Genomic DNA, 21,547 nt, shown 5'->3' with positions numbered 1-21,547 from the left:
TTCCTTTGATTCTTTCCTATAGTAGAACATGATTTTATAAATAATATCTTCCTGGGAAAACGTACACAGAATACTTCTCTAGATGCAGTTTCAATGTAATAGCATTCTGTCAGCTAACATTTACTGGGTATCAACTTTGAGGCAGACTTGATTGTGAGTGCTTGTAGTTGTGGATGGGAGTGAGATGGGCCAACAATCCTTCAACAATTAGGGAGAAACAGATAAAAACAATGAAAATAGTAAACACGTAAGTGGCATGCTAGGAAAGAGGGTGCTGAAGGTGGTAAGACAAAGTTCAGGCAGACTGTGTTCAAAGGGAAGAGAAATGCCAAGGGAAGGGTGGTAACCTGTGAGTTCTAAAGCAAATGGTTAGAATTGCTCTTACTTGGAAAACTGGGAGATGAGAGAATTGGTCAAGCAAATATCTTGGAGAAGAGAAAAAAGGGAAGTTAGAACACAGTCCTCAAGATGGGAGCATGCCTGATTTGCTAAAAAAAAAAAAATCAGTAGTCAAAATATAGGAATTTGGGTTACAGGGATGTGTTCATTTGTATTTTTTATGCTTTGACTCTAAACAAGCTGGGCGAGGTGGCACACATCTATAATCCCAGTGACTCAGGAGGCTAAGGCAGGAGGATCTCGATTTCAAAGCCAGCCTCAGCAAAAGTGAGATGCTAAGCAACTCAGTGAGACCCTGTCTCTAAATAAAATACAAAATAGAGCTGGGGATGTGGCTCAGTAGTTGAGTGCCCCTGAGTTCAATCTCTGGTACTCCCGGCCCCCCAATCTATAAATGTTATGGGCTGATTTGAAAACTAGCCCAGACTTTTCCCATTTTGTTCAGACGCCTGGCCCTGTATGAAGTTGCCCCCACTTCCACGAGAGCCCACTCACATAGAAGCTAACACCTCCACCCTCACCCACTTGCACCTTACCTACAATACCCTTGAACTATGGAACTAATGCAAGCTTGTTTTTCTGAGAATGTACTAAAACTGTAATTTCTGAGAAAATGTAGCTTGGTACTTTTGTACTTCATGAAATATATCTTGTGATTGAAACTGCCTCTCCTGCCCTCCCCCATCCCCCACCCACTTCTTTGTGGTTTTAGTCCTTATAAGCTGGGTCCTACCCACAATCCTGGTTGAGGGTTGCAGAACTGCTTGGTTCTCTGCTCACTCAGTCCCAGCCGGAAATAAAGCTTTTGTCTTTTTTTTTCAAAGGACCTGGAGAATTATTTGGAATTTTGGGAATAGTACATTTTTTTTAATTTTTTTTTAATTTTTTAATTTTTTATTTTATTGTAAACAAATGGGATACATGTTGTTTCTCTGTTTGTACATGGCGTAAAGGCATACCATTTGTGTAATCATAAATTTACATAGAGCAATGTTGTTTGATCCATTCTGTTATTTTTCCCTTCCCCCCACCTCTCCCACCCCTCTTTTCCCTCTATACGATGCTTCCTTCCTCCATACTTGCCTCCCTCCCTAACCCTAACTCTAACCCTAACACTAACCCTTCCTTCTCCCCCATTTTGTGTCATCATCCGCTTATTAGCAATATCATTCGTCCTTTGGCTTTTTGAGATTGGCTTATCTCACTTAGCATGATATTCTCCAATTTCATCCATTTGCCTGCAAATGCCATAATTTTATCACTCTTTATGGCTGAGTAATATTCCATTGTATATATATACCACAGTTTCTTTATCCACTCATCAATTGAAGGGCATCTAGGTTGGTTCCACAGTCTGGCTATTGTGAATTGAGCAGCTATGAACATTGACGTGGCTGTATCTCTGTAGTATGCTGATTTTAAGTCCTTTGGGTACAGGCCAAGGAGTGGGATAGCTGGGTCAAATGGAGGGTCCATTCCAATTTTTCTAAGTAATCTCCACACTGCTTTCCAGAGTGGCTGCACTAATTTGCAGCCCCACCAGCAATGTATGAGTGTACCTTTCTCCCTACATCCTCTCCAACACCTGTTGTTGCTCGTATTCTTGATAATTGCCATTCTAATTGGGGTGAGATGGAATCTTAGGGTGGTTTTGATTTGCATTTCTCTTATTACTAGAGATGTTGAACATTTTTCCATATGTTTGTTGATTGCTTGTAGATCTTCTTCTGTGAAGTGTCTATTCATTTCCTTGGCCCATTTGTCGACTGGATTATTTGAATTCTTGGAGTAGAGTTTTTTGAGTTCTTTATAGATTCTGGAGATTAGTGCTCTATCTGAAGTGTGATTGGCAAAGATATTCTCCCACTCTGTAGGCTCTTTCTTCGCATTGCTGATAGTTTCCTTTGCTGAGAGAAAGCTTTTTAGTTTGAATCTATCCAAGTTATTGATTCTTGCTTTTATTTCTTGTGCTATGGAAGTTCTGTTAAGGAAGTCTGGTCCTAAGCCGACATGTTGAAGATCTGGACCTACTTTTTCTTCTATAATCTGCAGGGTCTTTGGTCTGATTCCGAGGTCCTTAATCCATTTTGAGTTTAGTTTCATGCATGGTGAGAGATATGGGTTTAGTTTCATTCTGTTGCATATGGATTTCCAATTCTCCCAGCACCATTTGTTGAAGAGGCTATCTTTTCTCCATTGCATATTTTTGGCCCCTTTGTCTAGTATGAGAAAATTGTATTTATTTGGGTTTGTGTCCGTGTCCTCTATTCTGTACCATTGATCTACCTTTCTATTTTGGTACCAATACCATGCCGTTTTTGTTACTATTGCTTTGTAGTAGAGTTGAAGATCTGGTATTGCGATACCCCCTGTTTCACTCTTCCTGCTAAGGATTGCTTTAGCTATTCTGGGTTTCTTATTCTTCCAGATGAATTTCATAATTGCTTGCTCTATTTCTGTAAGGTAAGTCATTGGGATTTTAATTGGAATTGCATTGAATCTGTATAGCACTTTTGGTAGTATGGCCATTTTGACAATATTAATTCTTCCTATCCAAGATCATGGAAGATCTTTCCATCTTCTAAGGTATTCTTTAATTTCTTTCTTTAGTGTTGTATAGTTCTCATTGTAGAGGTCTTTCACCTCTTTTGTGAGATTGATTCCCAAGGATTTTATTTTTTTCCAGGCTATTGTGAATGGGGTAGTTTTCCTAATTTCTCTTTCTGAAGATTCATCACTTATGTATAAAAATGCATTGGATTTATGAGCATTGATCTTGTAACCTGCTACTTTACTGAATTCACTCATGAGTTCTAACAAAGAGAAGACGAGAGAAAACCTAAATCACTAAAATTTGGAATGAACAAGGAAATATCACAACAGACAGGATTGAAATACAAAACATAATTAAAAGCTATTTTGAAAATCTATACTCCAACAAAATAGAAAATTTCGAAGACATCAACAGGTTTCTAGAGACATATGAATTGCCTAAACTGAAGGAGGACATACACAATTTAAATAGACCAATTTCAAGTACTGAAATTGAAGAAGTCATCAAAAGCCTACCAACAAGGAAAAGTCTGGGACCAGATGGGTTCTCAGCCGAGTTCTACAAAACCTTTAAAGAAGAGCTCATTCCAATACTTCTCAAAGTATTCCATAAAATAGAAGCGGAGGGAACCCTCCCAAACTCATTCTATGAAGCCAATATCACACTGATACCTAAACCAGACAGAGACTCATCAAGGAAAGAAAATTTCAGACCAATATCTTTAATGAACATCGACGCAAAAATTCTCAACAAAATTTTAGCAAATCGCATACAAAAACATATTAAAAAGATAGTGCACCATGATCAAGTGGGTGTCATCCCAGGGATGCAAGGTTGGTTCAACATCAGGAAATCAATAAACATAATTCAACATATCAATAGACAAAGTCAAGAATCACATGATTATTTCAATAGATGCAGAAAAAGCATTTGATAAAATACAGCACCCCTTCATGCTCAAAACACTAGAAAAAATAGGGATAGTGGGAACATTCCTTAACATTGTAAAGGCCATTTATGCTAAGTCCATGGCTAATATCATTCTAAATGGTGAAAAACTGAAAGCATTCCCCCTAAAAACTGGAACAAGGCAGGGATGCCCTCTTTCACCACTTCTATTCAACATCGTTCTTGAGACTCTAGCCAGAGCAATTAGACAAACCAAAGAAATTAAAGGGATACGAATTGGAAAAGAAGAACTCAAACTATCCCTGTTCGCTGATGACATGATTATATATTTAGAGAAACCTGGAAATTCCACCGGAATAGTACCTTAACATAAAATATTTAGTGAAGTGTTAACTATAACATGCATAAGGAAGTATTAGAGAGAAGGGTTCTGATCGGGACAATTTACTTTGAATTGCATCTAAGATGAATCAATGGACAGATAGTTGGATAGAATATTGATACAGTACATGTGGAATCTTTGAAAAACATTGAGTAAGTAGAAACAGAGTAGAATAATAGTTAATGGGGGAAATTAAGTCAAAGTGTAAAACTTTTCAATTTTTTAGTATTAATAAGTCTTAGGGATCGAGTTACACTTTGGGAACTACAGTTAACTATTTTGTTTGGATGCTAAGAATTTGCCAAGACAATGGCTATTAAGTGCTCTTAACACACAAACACACACACTCACACACACACACACACACATACACAGAGCTATGGAACAATATTAAGATATAATCTGTTTGACTACTTAGCATTTTAATTCACTGTGTAAGTGTATAAAAAAGCATTTTATACACCTTAAATATGTTCAATAAAAATAAATATAAAATGTTAGTGGTTCAATCTAGATTTACAGGTATTCATTGTAAAAAATTTTTTAATATTCCTATACGCTTAAAAATTTTCATTAAAAATGTTTATTTTAATGGCAAAACACAAGAGACTTTGTCAATAGATATTTGCAATTTAGTTTATGCCCCTCATTTTTGTGTTATCTAGGGCAGAACACCCTGTTTCAACTATGGTTTTGTACTTCATGCTCCAAAGCATAAAATGATAATTTATTTGATCTGAACACCCATATCTATTATTATAACTTCAGATTAAAATGAGAACATTGCTAAAATTGTATCATACCAAACTTATAATCATTAACTGTCCTCAAATATTTTTATTTCCCCACTCCAATTGGTGCCAAGTCACGTCTTTTTCAGATTTTTTTCCTCTTCCTGGTGTTCTAAAGATACATTCACAACGAAAATAGCATTCTAAGTCAATGAGGCTTGAGTGAAGGCCAATTGTAACCGCCTGTCTACAACAATGTAAAGGTTTCCAAAGTGAAACACACACACACACACACAAATGCATACTAAAGTAAAAGGAAGTACAACATTAAAAAGAAAGGGAAAATAGTTACTAACATACAAATTGAATTAACTCATCACTAATAATGACAACAAATCTATTTACTGAGCATATATATTATCACATTTAAATTTAGTAACTGCTGTGAATTTTAACCCCATTTTATAAAACAGAAACTTCTATTTTAATTTTTTTTATTTTTACAGACTGCATTTTGATTCATTGTACACAAATGGGGTACATATTTTCATTTCTATGGTTGTGCATGGTGTAGATTCATACCATTCATGTAATCATACATGTACATAGGGTAATGATGTCTGTCTCAGTCCACCATTTTTCATACCCCACCTCCCTCTCATTTCCTTCCACTAAATCTAAAGTTTCTTCATTCTTCTCTCACTCCCCACCCCCCGACCCCCATTATATATCATCATCCACTTATCAGGGAAAACACTCAGTCTTTGTTTTTTTGGCATTGTCTTATTTCACTTAGCATGATATTCTCCAGTTCCATCCATTTATCTGCAAATGCCATAATATTATTCTTATTTATGGCTGAAAAATATTCCATTGTGTATATATGCCACAGTTTCTTTATCCATTCATCAGTTGAAGGGCACCTAGGTTGGTTCCAACAATCAAGCTATTGTGAATTGAGCTGCTATAAACATTGATGTGTCTGCGGATTAGCTACTTATTCAGAGATTTAAGTGATTTCTTTCCATAATCATAGTCTGAGCTGTAGAGTCTAAATATAAACTGAGGATAGTTAGGGAAAATCTCATATTTCCAAACTATATATCATATAATTGTAGTAATTTCAGTGACTTGGACTTAAGTGTTGAATTGGAAGGATTAGTCCCATATGTATGGGGACATCAGAAATAGAAATATTCAACAAAGGTTTAAGCAAATATGTAAGGAATGTGACCTGAGTCTGTCATAATTCTTGATCTGTGTATTATTGGGTTAATTTTGTGGTGGGACTACGACTTTAGCTTAAGAAGGTCTGTGTTGGAAAGGGCTGACTTACTCTGAACTAAGCATCTAAGGGCTGCTTTCCTCGTCTTTCTTTGACTTCGTTTTTTCTTTCAGAGCTAATATCTCTAACCTTTAAAAATGTTGGTTCATTTCTGTTCTGCAGTTTGAGACAAGGAAAGAAACAGAACAAATCTCCTCTGCTTTAGTGTGAAAAACTTAGGACTTACTAATAAAAGAGTATCCTTGCATGGCCCATTTTAGCTCAGGACAGCACCCTTGAGATCTGATAAAAGGTGTACTAAAAGAATGCAAACAATAACACATTATAATGTGACTCCTAGGAGTCGCATGGATCACTTTGGGCATTACCTTTGGTTAAACAACATAAGTCTTTCAATCAAAGAGGAGTATGTCTCCTTGTGTTATTTATGTTTTCTCCAGTTTCTATCAGCAATGATTTATAATTTTCAATTACATTTATTTCTAAGTATTTTTATTTTTTCCCTTTTTGCAATATTAGGGATTAAATTCAGAGGCACTCTGCCACTGAGCTACATCCCCACCTCTTTTTAATTTCAACTAAGTTTATGTATTTATTTGATACTAGGAATTGAACCACTGAGCAACATTCTCAGTACTTTTAATTTTTTGTGTAGAGATAGGGTCTCACTAAGTTGCTGAGGCTGGCCTTGAACTCATGATCCTTCTGGCTCAGTTTCCTGAGTCACTAGGATTACAGGTGTGTGCCACAGCACCCAGTAAGTATTTTCACCATTTTGATGCTGTTATAAATGGACTTGGCCTCTTAGTTTCCTTTTTGTTTGTTGTTAGTGTATAGATCACAGCTGATTTTTGTGTGCTGATTTTGTTTTGTATACACTATTTAATCATTTTATTAGCTCTGGAAGTATTTTAGGCGGGGGAAATCTTTAGGGTTTTACATTTGAGCCCATGGCATCTACAAGCAGGAAAAATTTTGTTTCTTCCTTTTCAATTTAGACATCTTTTATTTATTTTTCTTTTCTAATTGATCTGGCTAGAACTTCCAATCCTATTTTGAATCAAAGTATGAAGCTAAGATTTTGTTTTCTTCCTGATCCTTGGTAGAAAGATTATTTTTTCTTTAAAAATTGCATTCAATGTTAGCCAGGGTTTTCCACACAGCTTTTATCATCCTGAAGTTTTCTTCTAGTGTACTAATTTTTTAAGTAAGTATGTTGAAATTTTTCAAATACCTTTTCTACATCAATCAAATTTCCTCCTTTCATTCTACTAGTTAGGTGTAATTCATTGATTCCTTTTTATAAGGTGAACTATTCTTGCATTCAGGGATGAAGCCCACTTGGACAGGTGTCTGAGCCTTTCCCTGTGCTGCTGAATATGATTTGCTAGTAGTTTCTTGAGTAATTTTGCATCAATATTCATAAGGAATATTGGTCCACAGTTTTATTTTTTGTAATATATATTCCCATCTTTTATATCAGAGTAATATTGGCTTCATAAACTAAGTTTGGAAAATTCCTCCACTTCAACATATAAGAAGGATTGGAGCTTCTTCTTATGTAAATATTTGGTAGAATTCACCAGTTAAGTAATCCGATATACAGTTTTTGTTCATTGGGAGGTTTTAATTACTGATTAAGTCTCCTTACAAGTCAGCTTTAATATTTCTTCATAACTCAGTTTTGGTAAATTGTGAATTTCCAGAAACCTATCTATTTCCTTTGGTTTATGCATTTGTTGGCATAAAAATTGAAGTATAACTGTTTGTGGCATTCTCTTATAATATTTTTATTTCTATAAAATTAATGGTAATGTCTCCACTTACATTTCTGATTTTTACATTTGAGTGTTCTCTTTTTTTCTTAGTCAATTTCACCAATTTTGTTGCTTTTTTCAAAAACCAAGTTTTGGTCTTGTTGATTTTTCTATTTTTTTTTTCTATTCACAGTATTACTTATCTTTGCTTTAATATCATCATTTTCCCTCTTTTTGGTTAACTTTGGGGTAGGATTGCTCTTTCATGTCTAGTCCCTGAAATTATTCAATTTGGTTCTTGTTGGGATTCTTTCTCCTTTTTAAATGTACCTACATACATGTTTTTTTGAGTACCAGTTTGATTACGAATAATAACACATTTTTATGGATTCATTTTTACCGTAGAACTAATGATTTTTATCTTTCATATTTTGCTTTATCTCATTGGGGCAGAAATACCACACGAGTGAGGGCATTGCCAATGTTTGCTGATGAATCCCCAAGGTGTAGAGCAATAAGGGACACATACTTGGTGATAATAAATGCAACGAGATAAATAACTTAAACTCATACCAGGATTTTTTTGAGATTTGTTATACATCCTGTAACATAATGAAATTTCTAAAAAAGAAAGTGCCTACAAAGTACAGACTAGTGAAAAGCAGCTGGTTGTAAGATACTAGAAGTAAGAAATGTGGTGTTCTCTGAACTAAATGTCCCGTCTAATCAAAATATAGCAGCCCAGACCTAATGGAAGAGCCGTAGGCTGATTCCGTTCACTGTCTCCAGCTTGCAATCACTGCTTTAGAAGATCAGCCTCCACCACTAGGGGGAGCATGTTCTCATACAAAGAAAGATTTAGAAAATCCCAAGAGAAACATTAAAGTCATGATGTGGGAAAGCATGACTTGACTATTAAACTATTAAAAAGAAAACAATACAACTAAAGTGAAATTCTTACCTAAAATGTCAGAAAGGATGAGATGTGAATATGAAATATATAAAATGTCAGGGACCGGCTGGTGTTCAGGAGTAAAATGAGGGGACAATGCAGATGCAAGAGAGCTAGCAGTGGGAAGTGAAGCAAATAGCACAAATGTCAGGTCCTAGCAACAGTCACCATTACCTGAATTATTTCTTCTTTCATATGAGGAGTTTGACCTAATAAACACAGTCCTCCTTAGGTTCTCATTATGAGGAAATTGTTTGCTCACCCAATAAAGCCCAGCTCATTCTGCTGCAACTAACTCGTTGGATGTGCAATGCTTTTAAAATTTTATATTCCCAGTACCACACACACACAAAAGTTTTATAGACGTATGTAGACATCATTAAATACCTTCCCACTGAGTATAAAGAGGCACTGAACCCCTCCTATAGGCGTCATAACTAATTATAGGTTAATTTCTGGGACTTACTGAAAACTTTCATACTTTTTTTTTTTTTTTTAATATGAGAGAAACTGCAGAATCTTATGAACACACAGGTGTGAATTCCTGCTCAAACCTCTAAGAACACTAGCTTTTGTTTCTAAAATCCTGGAATCTGGGAAGAGACTTGCTGCTTCTATCTGCTAATAAGCAATGTACACACCTGGTTTGTAGGAAACTATTTTACCATGCTGCTTAGATGAGAAATATGACCTTGTAGGAAAACACTGAGAGGACCGAGAATGTGTAGTCCAGATAAAGGAAAGCAAAAAGGTGGTAAAAGAGAATACTCATTATTTTTCATGGATTTCCTTCTTCTCTTGCTCAATTGCATCTCCTCTAGGGGGGTTGTGGCAGTCTTTGTCCTTGCCATCAGTGTGATCTGCATATTTGTACTTAAGACAGCCTGACGGTCTATTTTTCTGCAGAGTTCTGAGTGCCTGAAAAGAATTGAATTTAAAGTTGGAGGGATATGTTCGATTTGGGTTCTCCTAGGAATTAAGAGTCAAACTTAAGTTCCTAAGGCTCAGTAATGACACATATACAATAATGATTAAACTTCGCAGGTGTAGTTTTAGGAAAAATGAATAAATATGAAGTGCACAGAGTCTCTAGCTTTTTAATGTCGTACTTATTTTCTTTAACTTATAATTTTATTGTTTATTTTAAATTTAATTTAGACATGTCATGACTTCACATGTGGATAAAGTATAATGTGGTGTTTCAGCACCGGCACATAGTATGCCCTGACCAAACCAGGGCAACTAGCATTTTTCTCTCCTTGTATATTTGTATTTTTCTCTTCTAGATCTTTGCAGAATATTCTGAAGCATTTTTAAATTCATAGCAAAAATTTAATGGCAAATACAGAGTACTTACAAACACCCTTTCCCCAGTGTATAACCAGCCTCTTCCACCACTGTCCACCACTGGAGTGCATTTGTTATAAAAGATGAGTCAATACTGACACATTGTTATTATCAACCGAAGTCCATGGTTTACAGAGATTATTCTTCATGTCCTACATTCTCTGTATATTGACAAATGTCTAATCATGTGTCCACCTCAATAATATCGTGCAGAGCAGTTTCACAGCCCCCCAAGTCCTGCGTACTCCGGGTTTTTACTCCCTCCCTGAACTTCTACCAACTACTGACTTTTTATTGTCTCTGTAGTTTTGCCTTTTCCAGAGTATCATGCAGTTGAAACCATGCATCATGTGTTCTTTCAGATTGACTTTTTTCACTCAGAAATATGCAGTTGTTTCTTCTAGATCTTTTTGTGACTATTTCACATTCTCCTCAGCATTTGCTACTGTCTGTGCTTTAGATTTTAGCCATTGCGATGGATGTGTAGAGGTATCTCAGTGTTTTAATTTTCAATTACTTAATGATATGTATGTGGAACATTTTTTTTCATATACTTATTTTCTATCTTTTTTATCGAGATTAAAAGTCTGATTTTTCCCCCAAATTTAAAATCAGGTGGCCTATTTTACTATTGTTAACTTTGAAGTGGTTTTTATTCAAAAACTCTTTATCTCATAAGTCTTCAGTAAATATTTTCTGGTCTGCAGTTTGTCTTTTAATTCTCTTGATAGTTCTTCAAAGAACAGAAGATTGAAAAGTTAATGAAGTGCTCCTTATCAAGTCTTTCTCTCATAGATCAAGCCTTGATGTTGTATTTATAAATCATCACCAAAACCAAGGGTGTTTGCTTTCCTTGTATGTTATCTTTTAGAAACTTTTTGCCTTGCAAGTTACTTTTAGGTCAGTGATCCGTTTTGAGTTAGTATTTGTGAGGGTGCAAAGTCTGTGTTCATGTGGAAGTCCATTTGCTGAAAAACTTCTTTCTTCACTGCATGGCCTTTGCTCCTCTGTCATACCTCAGTTAGCTACGTGTGTGGGAGTAGTATCCGTGTTCTCCGTTCTGCTCATCAGTTTGTTCTTTTGTCATTATCACACTACATTAATTACTGTAAATTTATACAAAGTGCTGACAGGGTAGTCAGTCCTCTGACTTTGTTCTCCTCCTTCAATGTTGTAACAGCTAGCAACCTCTAACATTTTTTATGTCCCTTTTTTGTTCAGAATCTTTAAACATGATTTACATATTCCAAAGCAAAATGATAATATTTAGAAGAAGCTGGGCTTGGTGGTGCACACCTGTAATCCCAGTGCCTAGGAGACTGAGGCAGGAGGATCATCTTAACCTCTCAGAGAGACCCTAAGCAACTCAATGAGACCCTGTCTCTAAATAAAATATAAAAATGACCTGGGAATGTGACTCAGTAATTAAGCATCACTGAGTTCAATCCACTGTACCAGAAGCTAATACTCTTCTAAATATATTTATAGGAATATAAATATATTTATATTTAGAATAGTATAAATATATATTTATGCATATATATAATGTAATATATTTATATATAATAAATTATATATAAATAAATATATATAAATTGTATATACAAAATATGTATTATATAGTTATACTATTCTAAATATATTTATATTTAAATATTTGTATTTATATTTACCAGCTTCTGGTAAATGACAGTGACAGTCCCATGTGTGATGTATCTGTTTTTTGCTTTATATGCTTTACAACGCATTTGCAATATTTTAATATTACAGAATATTAGGAATTCTAATTCCAGGATACCAGTTCTATCTTTGTTCTTTCAGATAATCCAAATTCATTTAACTTGCTGATTTTCTCTGTCTGGGTTTCCAGAAACTTATAGATCTAAAGTTAATATTTAACCATAATAACCATTAACTCTTATATTGGCATATTTCTTTCCTTGGCATTTACTGTAATTTTCCTTTTTCAAAATCTATTTTAAAAGTTATGTGTATATATGCATTTTAGAATGAGATGTTTCAAATCCTTTCCAAAGACCAAAAAGCAGAAAGCTTATGAATAAATATGATAATGATTATATGGGATTCAATATAATTTTTAAAACTACCGAGAAGTAATATGAATAGCCAATTTGAGAACCCAGAACTGGCACTTTTTTCTCTTACATAATGGAAGATTTAGTCTTACCCCTAATTTAGCCATTTCTCTACCTTAGAAAATCAATGGAGTAACATCCCTGACCCTTGCAAGATCTGTGAACCAGCAGCTAATTCTCTGTTCTGGATAAGTGAAGCCTATAAATATTGACCTTTATATGATGGCCAAGAACTTTCTTGAGGCATTGTTAAAGTTAAAAAAAAAAATAGAACTGAAGTAATGAAGATACTGATATGAGATGCAGTAAGTTAGTAAGATGAGTTGTGGGAATGAATATTTAATGTCTTAGTCCAGGACAAAAAACATTAACTGAAACATTTACACAACACTCCAGTGCCCCACAACTCTTACCCCCTTTAAGCTATTTTCCACAAAGTACAAGCAGTGATCTTTGTAATTATTTTCAATCATGTTACTCTTGTATATAAAACTTATGTTTAGAGTAGGAATGATACAAAATCTTTAGTATAGAGTTCTAGTTTTATCCAAAATGCAGTAAAAGGAATTGGATTTACACTGCCATCTGAAACAACCAATAAACTAGACTCATGTTTTTATACGTTGAACATTAGGCCCAGAATACTAATCCTTAGGTAGGAAAGAAATGTGAGTCCTCAGATGGCAGCAGTCAACTTCCTGGAGAGAAGCCGGGTGGAAAGCACAGGAAAGGAAACCTGAGCAGAGCCTCCCCAGTCTCCGTCAGTGGGAAGAGGGTAATAGGGTTCATGGGGCAGAGTGGCAGAGCTTGGGACATCTGCAGAGGGACACCCTCTAGTCTTCAAATGGATGATGATCACCTGCATGTGCGAAGAAACTGCATGAGGCCAAGAGAACTCGCCCAAAGGAGCACACCGAGGACAACCCTGGGTACTCACAGAAGACTGAAAATGTTTTACGGCCCCACTAGACACAGTGGAAAGCATCAAAATACACAGCATGTGGTGGGGTGTTCAGAAGTGTGTTGCCTCTGAAGTGAATTAAAAGGAACCTAGACAGAGGCTGTTTTGGTGAGATCTAAAAAAGATCTAAAACCAATAATAAATAAATAAATAAATTAATTAATTAATTAATTTTTAAATGAACTACTTCAAAGTAATTTAATTTAATTTCAATGCATTAAAGGACAGATGAAACTTATTTGTAGAAATAACAAAAATATCCAATGACCAACAAAATAACCAACCAGCGTAACAAGTGCCTGGTATCCACAGAAGCAGGAAAATGTAATTTATGATCTGAAAAAAAATCAGTCATATAAACAGAAGAAAAGACACAAATTACAAACAAGTTTATTAAATCAGTTATCCTTTATATTCAAGAAAGTAGAAGAGTTTATTTAGCAAATCCAAGCAAAACATGAAGAAAACAACTGAAGTGTGTTTCTAAAGATAAAAGAAATCATTATTATTGAAAAGAAAAATGTACTGAATAGTACTTAACAGCAGATTAAATGCTGCAGAAAAAAAGATAAGAATACTAGGAGACAACATATTATAAATGAATAGAAGTAGAATAAGAAAAAATACAAAAAAAAAGCAGATAACATCAGCGAGTTGTGGGGCAACTTCATATAGACTGGCATGGTGATGCTGAGATGCTCATTTTGAAAAGAACAGCAATTAGAATTTTTCCAAATTTGATAAAAATTTCTAAGCCCAGAGATCTATGGATCTGGAATACAAGAAACATGGAAGTCCTTATCATATCCCTTAACTTTTACCTTGAGGTCCGTCTTTGCATTTGAATCTAAACATTACTCTTACTTACAAAAATAAATAAATAAATAAAGCACATTTGTATTTATTTCCTTTCTTCTAATTTTTTATTACCTTGGAACATCTTTTGTTCCTATATGTGTCTCGGTACCTTTTAATGACTCTCAGGGCCAAGTCCTCTGTGAAGCCTGGTCATGAGCACCTCCTCTCTGCCCTTTCCCCACACTAATTTCTGGTGAATATGTGAATATGCTCTCTTTGGACCTTGCCTGTGTATCTCTGTGTAGCTTTAATCAACTTGTTTTCTTCTTCTATTACCTGGGAGCGTCTCTTATTCATGTTTAAATTCACAAAATATAATAAAGTTCCTAGTAGGTTCCACCTTCAAGTGTTTAGGAATGAAGAATGTATGCACTATGAATATGTCTTTGTTGTCACTGTTTTCAACATCGAGTAACACCTGAAATTAATCGGTGCTCAATTATTATTTTTGAAGGAAGGAAGGAATTTTTATTGGCTCACATTTGCAAAATCAAATGGTGTTTATATGCCTGTATGTGCAAGACATTGTTCTGGGCCTGCAAGCACAGCAGAGAAAAAGATCCACAAGCTTGCATTCTAGCACGTATGTGCCTGCATTTGTGTACATGTTCATGCATGTGAAGGTTTATTGTTTTATTCAAGTAAATAATTAAAACAAAGATAATTTTAAATATTGAATATCATTATGGAGACGGCGATCTTGTTTAGGGTGGAAGTATTTTGAATGGTCAAGAAATCTTTGTGGAACAAATAACACTTAAGCTCATATTTATAGAAAGAAGAAACAAGTCATTCAAATTTCTGGGGTTCATTTTCCAGGCAGATGAAACACTAAGAGCAAGAGCCCTTAAGGAATGAATGATGTATTTGAGAATGAGAAAGAAGAAAAGTTCAGGTGGCACAAGTTACCTGTAAAATGCTTGCTAAAATGAAAAGAGTAAATAGGCGTTCTCACGCATACACTGCCTAAGAGCAAGGGATTAGGAGAAACAACCCTTGAATTCATATTCACTCCCATTGCCTAGAGTTTCTACTTCAGTTACCATTTGGGATGTTCTCTTACTCCGCTTAATAAATTCCTTGACCTCAAAATTCCTCACATCAGCATTTTATTTTCCTGGTGGTTGTGACATCAAACTTTATTAACATTATGCACAAATTGTTCAGATCATCCTGCAGGTCATGGCTACTTGCAAGTTTTGTGACCCTAAGGCTCTGCTGGAGGCAGGTACAAAATATATAAATTGAAAGGTAATGACTTGATTGCAATTATCACTGTGTGCTGAACAGAGAAAATTCTGGGTGTGTTATTTGTAGTACATTTCGGTCTACCTAAACATAATTTTGACCATTGTTTCTGACTGTTTGGAAAAGGACTGAAATAAGCTTCTTTGGTTTGTAGTGTCTCTATTCTTTTGAGAAATAGATTACATAATCAGGGTGGAGGATGTGACTGAAAAATGTATAGGTATTTAGATTCATGCATATGGATCCACTTATAAATACAGCCTTTAGAACACCCACAGTGTTGAACTCTATTAACATATTTCCTACAGACCTTGCAGATCTCATTGACCATGAAGCCATCAGGAGCTCTTCTGCTTTTGGTCAGTGTGGCCTGTTTGTTCCTCTTCACAGGTGAGTTGCTCATATTTGTACATATGGTATTCTGGACCAGACTGGTCAATGTCAGAAGTTATGATGGGATGCTTTTGTTGTTGTTGACAATGATAATGATGATGATGATGATGATAAGGGTAGTTAATGAGGGTGACTACCCATCACACTTTGATTTAAAAGAAACTTTAATGCACAAGTTAGCTACTATGATTTTCTCTATAGTACTATACAAGAAATAGTTTTATCAAATTCTGAGAAAAAGAAAAGTCACATCCCATGAAATGAGAAGGCTGTGTTAATGGGCCCCAAAGGACTACTTTGAGAATCCTAAGCCAGTTGTGTTCTCCTCGAAAGGCCACAATTAATGGCTTAAGGTTACAAATAAGCTTCATTCTTCAGGAAGAATTAAATGTTGAAATTAGAAATTCTCGTCTAAAGTCACCTTTAAGAAATTCTTATCTAGTGAACTTCAAGTTCATTAGAATGTTGGAGACATTTTACAGAAAGCTGAGTCATTCTTACCCTATGGATAAGCAAAAAGAAGAGATAAAGATGATTATGGAGAGAGAGAGAGAGAGAGAGAGAGAGAGAGAGAGAGAGATAATATAGTGGAAGCACCCAAGACTGGAATTCTAAGATTTTGCCTTTAAATTTTCCTTTGCTATTATCTCTTTCTTTAATACCAAACAAGTCACTCCCTTTCTCTGACTACTGTTCATTATAGGCTAATGGCTCATGTGAAATTTATATGCTCTAAGACTCTAAGGCTTCTGGGTTTGGTTCCTGGTTCTGCATTTACAAGGTGCATGTACTCAGACCAAGTCACTTGACCCAGAGTTCAGTTTCCTTGTCTGTAAAAGTGGGGTTGTATGACTTAACATATGCAGGATTTAATGCAATGCTTAAATGGAGAACTTCCCCAGTAGACAGTAAAATGATGTTAGTGGGAATGGTGGTAAATCCTATGATTCTTTTCAGTGATTCAAAATTATTTTGTATTACCTTGTTTACCTATTGCTTTAATCTGTCTGTTAATCACATGGCTTGAGTTTTAGAATCTTCAACATCTTTCTAGTAAGTATATACCTCCTTGACAAAGAATAAATCAAGAGCCTGCCTTCACTCTTCAGGTACAGCCTCCTTGTAAGTCAAGCTTTAGAGATGAGAGAAGTAAGATGTATAAAAGTCACACAAAAAGCAAACACAGTCAAAAGAGTTTGTACTGATGGTTTATAATGTGGCCTCTCAGTCAGGCAGTTAAGAAACTATGTGTCTTGGTGCAGGTTTCCTCTCTTTCAGGGCCTCAGTTCCTTTTTAAAATTTTTTTTCTATTTTATTTTATTTTGTTTTTATTTTTTTAAGTTATATATAACAATAGGATTTATTCTGACATACTCATAAAAGCACAGAATATATTTTATTCTATTTCAGTTCTTCATCCATAAAGCAAAGCAGAAGTAATGGAAGATCTCCGAGATTTATTTTAACTGTAAAATCACAGAACTCTGATTCATTGTGACTTATCAATGCCTGTTCTCTCGTTGCAGAGGCTGTGAGCCACAGAAATCTTCGGGTATGTGCTTCTCTCTCGCAGGCCCTTTCTTTTCACAAGTCTTATACTATGGTGACCCTAGATGGGGAAGCACTCTGTCTCTTCCCCCTGCTCTTCTGCGCTTATGTGGCTGGTCTGGTGAGAAGTTGGGATGATCGTCCAACCGGGAACACACAGTTCTTGAGTGTCACCACTGGCATTTTTGCATATTCCTCCATGGAGGAAAAAGTTTGAAAATTATTTCCTGTTTTCCTCAAATAACACATTTGCATGCAAGGATTTTACACTCAAAAGCTTTATAATCATAGGACAGTATCTATAAAAGGGTGAGGTGAATGCCATTTATTTTTCAAATCAGGATAATTTTGAGTGAAAATTTTGCTTAGAGTAGTTACAGCAAGAAGGTCATCATAAACTGGGTCTATCTCTAGTAACCCATAGGATGTGGCCACTCTAGATCTTAGTACCATGTGCATAAAAGTGAAAATCAATGCTTGGTAAAATACACATTCCTGATCCCCACACATAGGTATTAGACGTATGAATTGAATGCAATCTCTAGAAATATGAGGCTCAGGAATCTGTACTTCAGGAAATTCCCCAATATTTTTGATACATACAAAAATTTGGGAATCACAGCTTTAAATTTCTCTTAACAGATTTGAAAACAAAGGACATAGTTGCCAGACTCATACAGATTTCTTTAGAACTTACTTTACCTTTCTCCTCCAATACTTCATCAATAAAACTCAGCTACTAATAATACTTAATTCATAAGTATATGAACTAATTTATGGACAGCCTATGGAAGAATGTTTAGCTCATAATAAGTGCTAAATAAAAATAAATTACTATTAAACTGTAAATTAAATGGTTTGATCTTAATGACCAAGTTGTATTTATAATTTTGCTTTTCTAATTGAATATCAAATGTTTTAAATATGTATAGGAAAGAAACAATTCTAGCACGTTTTTAAAGATTAATTCATTCAATAAATACCCTCCACAGCTCCACAGGGACACTTGAGAACATTTTGTCTAACACTTTATCTTTATATGATTCTCTCTTACTTGTAATTATAGATATTTTTTCCTCTTGTGAAGATAATATCCAAACTATTTTGCCTAGTCCATCAGTTGACAATCTCCTTGTTCAACCTCATTCATTTTCTACTAAACAATGACCAGAAGTTTGAACCACACTAATGGCCTAGTCTCCCAAGTATACCAGGATCACTCATGACTGCTAAAGGTTGATCATTCTGGAAGATATTTACCACTACTGTCTGTATTAAATTGATATTTCTCATTTGGAAGGAACTTCTTATACCTCATTTCATGTGTCCTGTACCTATTAAAATGACCTAAGAACAAAATAACTTCTGTATTGGTCTCAAGCAAGGAAGGATTCCTTGCTTTCCCATTTGAAGGTGTATTAGAGTATTAACATACTAAATTCAAAATTTATCATTTTATGTTACCCTTCACTGGTTTTCTCTTAAAATATGAGCTCTTTTAGGTCAGAGTTTTGTTTTGTTTTGTTTTTTAAATCCTCATGCTTTTTGATCACGGCACTAACTCAATAAATACGTAACTGGATCAATGCATAGACAAATTTAAGGATGAATGAAGATTCAGTAAATGTTAGAGTATATAAGAAAACGATCAGATGTGAAATACAATATTACTTCCATGTTTTGAAAATTAGCTTGCTATAAAATTGTGTCTTTTTTATCTGCACATGTACTACAAACATTGTTCTAAATATGTTGATGAAGAGATCTAAAATTGATTTTTTGAGCTTTATTTTTTAAAAAACTTGCTTTTCAGCAATTTATTTGAAATAACTTGATTTCCCAAAAAAGGGTAAGAATAGTTCAAAAATTAGCATAAACCTTTAACTCAGCCTCCTCAAGTGTTAACTTTATATATAACCTTAGCAAGCATCAACATGAGGAAATTTTTACCAAGATATAACAATTCACTAATCTATGATCTTGTTCAAATTCCCACATAGATCTAATTTAAGATAACATTTGATTATTTTTGTATTTTCAGGATCCTCAGTTCTTTTTAAGGCAATAGCTACTTCCTTGGGGAAAAATTTAGCTGTAGGGTTTTAATTAGAGCATTGATTATACTGCCTTGGAAATTCAAAGTAGTGCCCCTCAGTGGTTACTAGCATTTGCTGGGTAAATAGTGAAGAAATTAATTTTATTTATTTATGGATTTAAACAAATGAAAACAAAAAGTGTTCTAAACAAAAAGAGATATATATAAATTTCTAGTAAAATAAATCTCCAACTCACTAAATGTCAACTTTGGATTCAAAAGCTATAGAAAGCAGTCATCTGCACCAAATTAATATATAAAAAGAAAGGAGAAGGAAATAATAATAGTTTATCAGTAAAATGAATCATGTTACATCTTTATGATGGAATATTATACCACAAAAGTATTGTCTTTTAGAATATGCAAAATATAAAAGGAAAGTGATAAAGAATAAATGAAAGTATAGTGTAGTTCTATTTTTACTCTTATAGAAATATAATACATAGAGAAGAGGGAGAGGGGCAGAAAAATAACAAAATGCTTTTGGACTTCAGTCTTTTGAAGAAATTTCTAAGCACATAAGTCTAATATATTTTTTTCATTCCTTAAGAGAGCAAATGATGTCAATGGCATTTTTCATCAAATAAAGTCACTTCATTTAAATTGCAGGCTTTGTGCAGCAACTACGAGAAGAAACTAGCTACAGATGGAAAATTCTGTCCCAAGACCAATAAACCAGTGTGTGGCACTGATGGGAAAACTTACCCAAATCTCTGTGAATTCTGCAAAGCAGCTATGTAAGCACATGGAAGCCCCCTTACTTGGGGTCAACGGGGTATGAGACAGGGAAACTATTAAAATGTTATTATTCAACGTACATTGTAGATAATTCTTATATAAAACAATATTATTATCCCCCACCTGAGACTTAGGAAGTGTAAATGCCCTCTCCCAGTTCACCCAGCCTGGGATTAGTGTATTTCTACTCCATTTCATCTCTGAATAATCTCTTTTTTTTCTTTCAGAGAAAGAATTGGAAAACTTGATTTCAAACGTGAAGGGAAGTGTTGATTCCTTTGATGTTGCAATATGGAAGCACCTTTGGCTTGCTTTTACTTTAGAAAATGTCTTCCTATTTCCCCAGTCTCCATTACAATGTATTTCCTATCAGTTATTGTGCACAAAAGGCAGTAGTTTCAATAAAGTCATGCTAGCAAAATTTCTACATTGATGTTCTTTTCAGGTAATAATGGAGGTGCCTTTGTTTAATTGAGTTAGAATAATTGCTATACCACCTAAGTATGAAATGATACAATTTGGAAATAGTAGAATATTACCACCCTCAATCAAGAATTCTCCAATCAGTACTCAGTTTTTCAGAAGTTATGCAGATGAACTCAAGGAAAATAAAGCTGGATCCAAGGAATTAAATATGCATAATCTGGCACAAATTAACAGTCTTTAGTACATGACATATATTTGGGAAGTGTTTTTCCATAAGTAACACATTGAGTTTTGGAGCTTCAATTTATATGCTGAGGCCAGAAATAAGTAACAGGTGGAATAAAATGTCGGTCACTTCAGTCATTGGGCAGCTGCACAGGTTCTAAGGCAGCTGAAGCCTACAGTTTGCTGGTCTCTGACTTTATCAGTTAAATACAGTGTACCAAAGAAAATAGAATTTTCTATATGTGGACAGATGAGAAAAAACTTGAAAGTGCAGATTCATTAATGAGTTGTAGATGCTTAGAAATCTAGAGATGGATGGACTTTCAGTCACTCTTAGGAAAGACAAAGTATTCCAATTAACTAAAATATGTTTTGATATACACCTACTTAGTAAAGCTCAAAGAATTAATTATTCCACTTATTAATTCTACAAATAATTATTCAGTGTCTATAACATACCAGATACCAATCCATATATAAATCAAAGAAAGATTCTGACAAAGAATTTCATGCTTTACTGTGTAGATAAGAATGAATATTTTAAAAATGTATTTTCCAGTTATTAACAAACCTATAAAGGAAACAAAGCAGAGGCATATGTTGGAAAGAACCAGGGTACAGGCTGAAAGTGTTTATTCAAAAT

General features: G+C 34.7%; 1 protein-coding gene across 4 annotated transcripts; it reads left to right on the top strand.

Annotated features, from left to right (window-relative positions):
- The first annotated feature begins 7,546 nt into the window (after positions 1-7,546).
- LOC306664095 (serine protease inhibitor Kazal-type 12-like) lies at positions 7,547-20,664 on the top strand. 4 transcript variants are annotated; one of them, XM_079144811.1, is made up of 5 exons: positions 7,547-7,609; positions 15,788-15,869; positions 17,399-17,424; positions 20,125-20,252; positions 20,481-20,664. In XM_079144811.1, the coding sequence occupies exons 2-5, from the start codon at positions 15,809-15,811 to the stop codon at positions 20,524-20,526; spliced, it is 261 nt and encodes an 86-aa protein (XP_079000937.1). In that variant the 5' UTR covers positions 7,547-7,609; positions 15,788-15,808; the 3' UTR covers positions 20,527-20,664. The 4 variants fall into 4 exon arrangements, with proteins under 4 accessions (XP_079000937.1, XP_079000940.1, XP_079000938.1 ...); XM_079144814.1 differs by having other exon boundaries at positions 7,553-7,567; XM_079144812.1 differs by lacking the exon at positions 7,547-7,609 and adding an exon at positions 7,745-7,821.
- Positions 20,665-21,547: the final 883 nt, after the last annotated feature.

This window comes from Sciurus vulgaris (assembly GCF_902686455.1).
Source record: "Sciurus vulgaris genome assembly, chromosome: 6".
Lineage (NCBI taxonomy): Eukaryota > Metazoa > Chordata > Mammalia > Rodentia > Sciuridae > Sciurus > Sciurus vulgaris.
Note: the sequence above shows the minus strand (reverse complement) of the source record. Positions and strands in the feature narration are given on the sequence as shown.